Source organism: Euphorbia lathyris, chromosome 10, assembly GCF_963576675.1.
Source record: "Euphorbia lathyris chromosome 10, ddEupLath1.1, whole genome shotgun sequence".
In the NCBI taxonomy this organism is placed as follows: Eukaryota; Viridiplantae; Streptophyta; class Magnoliopsida; order Malpighiales; family Euphorbiaceae; genus Euphorbia; species Euphorbia lathyris.
Window position 1 is genome coordinate 52642132 of NC_088919.1, and position 8357 is coordinate 52650488.

At 36.6% G+C, this 8357-nt stretch overlaps 1 protein-coding gene across 3 annotated transcripts; it reads right to left on the reverse strand.

Annotated features, from left to right (window-relative positions):
* Positions 1-453: 453 nt before the first annotated feature.
* On the reverse strand, positions 454-7914 carry LOC136208526 (serine/threonine-protein kinase PCRK1-like). 3 transcript variants are annotated; one of them, XM_065999463.1, is made up of 6 exons: positions 7582-7913; positions 5554-5930; positions 4567-4827; positions 2812-2934; positions 714-1264; positions 454-635 (listed from the first exon to the last, which is right to left on the reverse strand). In XM_065999463.1, exons 2-5 carry the CDS (start codon positions 5905-5907, stop codon positions 746-748), a joined length of 1257 nt encoding a protein of 418 aa, XP_065855535.1. In that variant the 5' UTR covers positions 5908-5930; positions 7582-7913; the 3' UTR covers positions 454-635; positions 714-745. The 3 variants fall into 3 exon arrangements, with proteins under 3 accessions (XP_065855535.1, XP_065855534.1, XP_065855536.1); XM_065999462.1 differs by having other exon boundaries at positions 454-1264; positions 7582-7914; XM_065999464.1 differs by having other exon boundaries at positions 454-1264; positions 5554-5788; positions 7582-7912.
* Between the last annotated feature and the right edge of the window lie 443 nt (positions 7915-8357).

Sequence of the window (8357 nt, forward strand, 5' to 3'; positions counted from 1 at the left end):
TTAAGTTTGGTCTTTATCTTTTGAATCTAAACAGCTGTCAGAAACAACTAATTGCAACAATTGACAACAACAATTGCAATCTAACATATAAAGCACCGACTGTTGTGCAGGGTCAGAGTGGCCGTGTCGGACTCACGGAAAACGGTTAGACTCACACCCGACACGTCAAAAACGTGTCCCGTCGTTTTTTATGGTTTCTTATGGTTTACGGATGTTATTTGTGATTTATCGTGACGTTTTATATATATATATATATATATATATATATATATATATATAAATTGGTCATGTTTTGCCGCACCCGTGTCTCATTTTTTAAAAGTGTCGTTTGGCACACTCGTGTCTCGTACGTTAGGGTTAAATCTACACGCCCCTTAAAACCACAAACGAACCAATGGTTGTTGGAGATTATGTTTGTAAATGTTAATTTGAATCTTCAAATCAATTCTGAAATGAAAAGAAACGTTATATTTCTTACAAAATCTTGGTGAAAAAAGCAACATTTTACTCTAACAATTATTGCTAGATGATCCTACATGAATTATACTTACAAATCAGGCAATTTTTGCAGTCTCAGATCTATAGTTCTCACCTTTTCCAGGTCCGAAAACGAGAACTTGCACTAGTTAAAGTTTCTGCATAATCATTGTTGTTTAGTCAATACATGAACAACTCAACAAGTTTCCCCCAAATATAAGCATCAAACTTCTTACCATAGAGAGAAGTCGGCCGGATTTTGTTACAGTCAGCATGTTCTGATAAGCTTCGGTGTCCACATCCGCGCGAACCACCCACTTTGATCTCTGCCTTTCAAGTCTACATTACGTCGTTTATTTTTTCCGAAGTTGTTCCGTGAAGTATCCATAGATAATGAGCTTCTGAATGATACAGGACTTGCTGTTTCCGACGCTGCAGCATCTACTATACGATTCACCATTTGCAACACCTCGCTCATCTTGGGGCGAGTTTTGGGATTCCTGACCAAGCATCGGTTGGCGATAATAGCAAGCTTCTGAGCTGATCGGAGGGGGTACTTCCCATCAAGCCTCGGGTCCAATATATGTGGGAACTTTTTTGCATCTGTAAGGTATGGCCTTACCCATTCCAAGAGCTTCTGCTCACTTCTCGGACGGTTTCGATCCAATGGTCGTCGACCCGTAATCAACTCGTATAGGAAGACACCGTAGCTCCATACGTCGCTCTTGGCTGTCAAACGCCCCGTCTGGATGTATTCCGGAGCTGCATATCCCATGGTTCCTACAACCTGATGGAGAAAACCACCAGTTTTTGAAGCTAAAAGTACTAATTTTTCCATTTCAAGCGCGGAACAAGAAAACATTAAATCCCTATCAGTAGTGTTCACCTGGACCCTGATGTGCTTATTAAATTTAAGCCTTATGATGCATTGAATCTCCATCATAGGATTTTAATAAAACTAGATTTAACGGTAAATGATCAAATTCATTTGGTTATTCAGAGTCGAGGTGAACACCACTATAAATAGGAGTACATTAAGAAAGTGGTGGTTATAAGAGGAGTTACGCATATTTCATGGGCGTGGAAAAGATATTTTTTTTGCATATATTCATGGGACGGAAGGAATAATTAGGAGTCAAACTGTAATTAGAAATATTTTCTAGTAGTTGTTATATCAAGCATCCCCAATACTTGGTCAAATAGTCCGATTGGTCCTTTGAACTTTAGAGATGTCTTATTAACCCTCTGAACTTACTTAAAGTAATCTATGGACTCCCTAAACTTGTTCAGAGTGACCTATTAGTCATTGAATTTACTTAAAGTGAGATTGGGCTTCTCAACTTAGTTAAAGCATATATATGTGCTTCATTTTCGCGATCTCCTCTTACTATGGGGTAAATTATACTAATGGTTACTAAAGTTTGGGGTCTATTTCAAAAAATGTCACCAAACTTCAATACAGTCATTCTGGTCGATTTAGATAGAAAAAGTAACCGTAATAGTGACGTGACAGCCGTGTTGGAAAGGACTGGCTTTTACATATGACAGCCACGTGACAACTAAAAAAAAGCATTTTTATTTACTTGCTTGAAATTGACACGTGGCAGCAAAAAAAGTAATCTTTTTATTCTTTTGGGTGTCACCTGGCACACATGTGACTGCCATGTCATATGTAAAAGTAAATCTTTTACATCGTGGCTTCCAAGTCACTATTCTAATAACTTTTTCTGTCTGAATTGGTTAGAATGACTTTATTGGATTAAAAGGTAAAGTTTAATGACTTTATTGAAAGAAAACGAAATTCAGTGACTTTTTTTAAACAGACCATAAACTTCAGTGACCAACAGTGTAATTTACCCGTTAATCATGTCATTTTAACTAAGTTAAAGGGGAGATAAATTACATACGTACAACATTTATCCTATTTCACACTTTGGTAACATTCAATTTTGCACACAAAAGTGTACAACATTTTGGTGACCTCCCACTAGAGTGCACAGCCGGCAATTGTGACCCGTCAACGCGAAGTCAACGTGTCACGTCAGCAATTTGACTGGTCAATGCAAAGTCAACGTGCCATGTCAGCAATTTTGACTTTTATGGAGGTCAAATTGCTGGCATGGCACGTTAACTTCGTGTTGACCGGTCATAATTACCGGCTATACGCTTTAGTAGAAGATCATCAAAATGTTGTGTTGTATGAAAAATGACAAAGTTGTACACCAAAGTGTGAAAAATGACAGGTTGTATTTACCCGTTAAAGGGGACTAACGAGACATCTTCAAAGTTCAAGGAGCCAATATATAAGGAAGAATGAAGTAGAGAGAAACATACTGCTGTTGAAACATGGGTCAATCCCTCTGAAGGTCCCAGCCTAGCCAATCCAAAATCTGATAGTTTTGCATTCCAATCCTCATCTAGAAGGATATTTGAAGATTTGAAATCCCTGAAGATGATCTGTCAAATATAAAAACAATCAGTATAATGAAACAATGTGGATATTTCAACGGAGTTTTCTTGCGACCAGTGGATGCCCGGTCCTTTCACGACAACAACCTCCCTAATAAGGTGGATGTCATAATGCCTTGAATCAGTATAAGGCACTGCGACAGGAAGCAACGGGGTCTCGTTGCCCGGTCAATGAGTCAGGGGTCCAGGGGGGTGATGCACCCCCCTAGCCTGGGGGGCGGAGTCGCCCCCGGCACGACGGTATATCTTGTTTCCTATTCGGATTAGTATTGGCTTTCGGTTTTCTACTTGGAAGCGACATCGTGGGTTCCAAGTCGGTTTAGGTTAGATTAAGTACTATAAATACTCTATTATGTAAACCTAATTTGTAATCTGTTTTTCCGCCTCCTAATAAAAGCTATTCTTCTTCTGCCCGTGGACTAGCCAACACAACGTTGGTGAACCACGTAAATCCGTGTTTCGATTTTTTATTTATTTATCTTTCGTTAAATCCGCACAACAGTGGAGATGTTGTAAACATGGGTTCTAATAACAGGTAAACAAAGGTCTAACTCGCCCTAAAAGGTACTTCAAAGGAGGAGAATTGTTTCACATATATAAGGAGTCGGCTAAAAAGTTTATGTGGTCACTAAAGCAGGAGCTTTGTACACTGGTGGTCACTAAAGTATCTTTTGACCTGATAAAGTCATTGAAGTAGCAAATTTTGTATCAATAGAGTCACTATGGCCGGATCTCACGATTTAGACTACCAAAAAGCTATCGTGGCTATCATGTCAACAACAACTCATAATATGTCTGACACATTTCGCCACGTGGCAATTAAAAATAAAAATAGGAAGTGGATCAATTTGGGATACGGGTTAGAATATTGAGAAAATTCATCTTTTTAAGAGATAAAGTACAAAAATACCCTAACAATGACCGCCCCTAACATTGACAAGTTGAGTAAATTTGAAAAGTAATTCATCAAACTATTTTCTCAGTCATGAATCATGTCATCTCCAGACATGTGTGCCATTTTATCAATTATTAGTAACACATCACAAACATATGTATATGTATGAAAAAAAATTATATTGTGTTCTGTACCCGTTGGACAAAAAAATTAAAATCCAAATATGTTGTCAAATTTAAAAATATTAATCTCTAATTCTATTATGCAATTATGAAATATTTTTGTTAAGAACCAACTGATATGCAACTAATGCGGGAACATAATATATGTGTTTTTTCAATGATGTCTAAAATTGACCAAACTTGCCAATGCTAGAGGTAAAATTGCTCTTGATGGCCAACACTAGGTAAAATTGCACTATTTTAAATTGTTTTTGGCTGTCTGTCAACGTTAGGGGTATTTTTATACATTATCCCTTTTTTTTAATGGATACTCGCCACCATGTGGCCGCCACGTAATGACAGGTGTTAGATATATTTGAGGTGTTGTTGGTATAGCAGCCACATCAATTTTCCGATGATCCAGACCGTCGGATCCAGCATAATGACTTTACTAAAACAACAAAAACTACTTTAGTGACGACCAGTGTACAAAGTCCGTACTCTTTTATCATAAGGAGTTATAGGTCTCTAATTAAGCAATATGAGATATGAAAAGTAAAAAACCTGAAAACTCATTTCTTCATGTAAATATGTCAAGCCACGAGCAGCATCTTGAGCTATTCGCAGCCTCATCGACCATGGAAGAGTTACATCTGCTCGAGTGGATAAATGGTCCTCGACACTTCCATTAGGCATAAATTCATAGATCAGAAGCCTTTGGATTCCTCTCTCGTCATCATCAGCACAATAGCCTACTAATTTAACAAGATTTGGATGCTCAACCACGCCAAGAACATCCACTTCTGTCACCCATTCTTTGTGTCCCTGCCAAACAACACCATACTTCTTCTCATCTCTAGCTACACATTTAGCTATGCCAAAAGCAGGGTCAATTGCTCTTACGGTCATTGAAATTCGGGGTTTTTTCTCCCAAATATCACTCAATTTCATTTACTTTCAATAAAATCATTGAACTTCACGTTTGATTTCAATAAAGTAATTCCGGCTAATTTCTATACAAAAAACTGATGTGACTATACCAACTAAGCTTCAATGCTAGGCATATCTAACTTTTATTGTTGATGTAACAAAAACGGTGGCAGCCACAAGTTTGTCACATGGCATATTCAAAGCCATAAACATCGCATCCTTGTCCGACATGGCATTTAGTAGTGCTGTGCACATATTGTCAACTGTGCCACGTCAATATTTCAGCGAGTTTTTACTCGCAAATTGACCAAAATGACTTTATTGAAATCAAATATGAAGTTTAGTGATTTCAATTGAAAGAAAATGAAGTTTAGACTGTTTAGTGATCTTTGTGAAATTACTTGAAATTAAATGAAAATATGTGAAAATGAAAGGAAAAACTACTAATTTAGCACACATGGCCTAAAAGCGTGTAATAAAAAGCCTTAAAATAACCCGAAAAGGACTCTAAAAGATAGAGATAAAACGTCCCTATCAATCCTGGACTTCATTGATTGTCGATGCAATTTACCAATGCCCAAAACATCATGAATGAGTGGTAATAATGGAAAAATGTTTCACCTGCATCCCTCTTTTACCAAGCTGTTTGACAGCAACTTCAAGCTTTTTATTGGGATCCTCTGTGCTCTTAATAGAGCCTCTATAGACACAGCCAAAACCACCCTCTCCCAGCATGACTGAACGGCTAAAATTCTTGGTAGCCGACTTAAGCTCGGAAACTGTGAATACTCTGAGATTGCTTGGAGGTCTTTGAGACATACTTGGGAATGAAGGCCTTCCAACAAATTCTGAGCTACTGTTTGAGACATTTTGAGAATTCAATTCAGAAAATGTAGACTTATTAGTCCTTTGTTCATCCTTTTTTTCTCCATTGTAAAATGAGAAACACTTCATAGCCCCCCGAAGAATTCGCATACACAAATGTCCTCACTGTATATCTACACACACAGAAATCTCAATACAAAGAAAAGCACCACTCCAACAGATCAGAAAATCAAGGGGATACGGTATAAATTTAGCCCTATGTTATCGGGAGAGAGCGGATTTAGACTCCACGGTACATTTCAAACCTCATTACCGGAAGAGTAGGATTTTTCTAACAGAAGATGTGCAATTTCAAACTTTATCGGTGGCCGTACGCTGGACATTGGAGGGCAGCCAGAACATGACATTGCACGTCTTCTATTAATGAAAAAGAAAAAGAAAACTCGTCTTTTGTTAACGAGGCATGGAATTGCACCATATGGTAAACGTTAGACTTAAGATTGCATTATTTTATACGTGGAGGCTAAATCTGCTCTCCCCTAATAAACATGGGGATAAATTGCACCTTCCCAAAATCAAGACTATAAGAATTTTGGGAGAGAGCGCTTTTAGCCTCCACAAAACAATGCAATCTTAAACCTAATGTTTACGAGATAGTGCAATTTCAAGTCTTATTAATGAAAGATGAGTTTTTTTCATGAACAAAAGATGTACAATTTCAAGCCTTATTGAGTGACCAGAGCACCAGAGCTTGGAGAGCAGCCAGGACATGAAATTACATATGAAAAAAAAAAACACTAGTTTTCCGTTAATAAGGCTTGAAATTGCACCTTTTGATAAACGTTAAGTTTAAGATTGCACTGTTTTATAGGTTGAAGCTAAATCTACTCCACCCCAATAATCATACGAATAAATTTGGACCTTATCTCTACAATATACTATTCTAAACGTTTATTAAATCTCTAAATATAAAAAACCATGAGGCATAAGCAAAAGGTTCCAAGTAAAGCTTGAAAAATGCTACTTTTACAGTCAATCATATCAATTAGTAGTTATTCTATGAGTTCCATCATTTCCCCAAATCGCACCGACCTTACTTAAGTTTAGACAATGTTCGAACAAGGTTATAAAAGTTTATTTTGTCTCAATAAAAACACATTTTTGCATTTCATACCAATAAAGTCACTTGAAATGATGACTAGAACGCTTAATCAATTCAACCAAACCACGTAAGTGCTACGAGTATCAATTTAGTATCACATTACACGCAATCTCCGTCACCTTCTAACCTTCATTTAACCTCAGTAAATAAGTGTCATATGGTAGGTAAATGAATACATGTGGTGCTTATGTAACCTAATCAAGACTATAAAAAGTGTTGTTTTTTGAATTGTAATAATAACAACTTACAATTTGCTATTCTATACGTTTACTGGATCTCTAAATACCCAAAAATGAAAAATCAAGATTCATAAGCAAAGGGTTCCCAAGTAAAAGCTTCAATTCATAATAACAAAATTGCTAATTTTACAGTCAATCATGCTATAAATTTCACCATTTGCCCAAAATAGCAGCAATAACCCATAGACTGAAAATGACAGAAAGATCAATGATTCCTAGGTTTAGCATCATCTGCTATTCCAATTATCCAAATTGAAGCAAAATTGCAAACTTTATGTAAAACCCATCAATATTAATCAAAAAAATGTCTCAATTACTTGTTCTCCACAAGATCATTCAACTAAAATTCTATGAAATTAAGACCATTAGACAGCAAGTAAAAGCAGATTGTTACTCAGATACCGTAAAAAGTAAAAGACTCACCTTTAAATCTTTAGGAAAAATTCCCAAAATTAGCAAAACCCACAACTCCAAGAAATAAGATTTGAAGCAACTTTTTTGGATTTCAGAACCAATGAATGAACAACACGGAGAAAAAAGAGTTTCAAAGAGGCAGCAAAACTTGGTCCAAAAAGACTTCAAAAAAGTCCGATCTTTCCAGCGAATTACTTACAGGAAGTCCTCACACGGCAGCTCAAGGGTGGAAGTCAGCTTAGCAATCAAAAATAAATGAGTGAAAAATAATAATAACTTTTCAATAGAAAAGACAACCTTGAATCCAGTTTTAGAGTGTGAAATGGGGAAATTGAAATGATAGTACTCCGGAACAAAAGAGAGAAGGGAAAAGTCCAAGTCTTTGAGTCAATCAGGTCTTGGTATGGAATTTTGGGTTTTACTATTTTATGGGGAATATATCCAATTTTGCCCTTTATGTTTTTGAGATGTATAAATATGACCCTAAGGCATCAAACAGTAAATTTTGGTGCAGAAAAAGTAAACACTACTTGTATTGTTATTTGGGTCTAAAATTACTCTATTTGATGTTTAGAGTAGGGGTGAGCAAAATGGCCGGTAACCGATTACCAAACCGATAACCGAACCGAAATCTTAGTTTGGTTCGGTTATTTTAACATTCTGGTTCGGTTCGGTTTTAATTTTAGCTTAATTTGGTAATCGGTTATCGGTTCGGTTATTGAAAAAAAATATCGGTGTAACCGATAACCGAACCGAACTTGATATATAAATATAAAAAATATAAT

Coding starts and splice junctions, on each gene's coding strand:
- LOC136208526 (XM_065999462.1), bottom strand. CDS start 5,907: ATGCGAATTCTTCGGGGGGCTATGAAGTGTTTCTCATTTTACAATGGA. Junction 2,935..4,566: donor ATGAAGAAATGAGTTTTCAG/GTTTTTTACTTT, acceptor TATATTTGACAG/ATCATCTTCAGGGATTTCAA. Junction 1,265..2,811: donor TGACCCATGTTTCAACAGCA/GTATGTTTCTCT, acceptor TTTCTCCATCAG/GTTGTAGGAACCATGGGATA.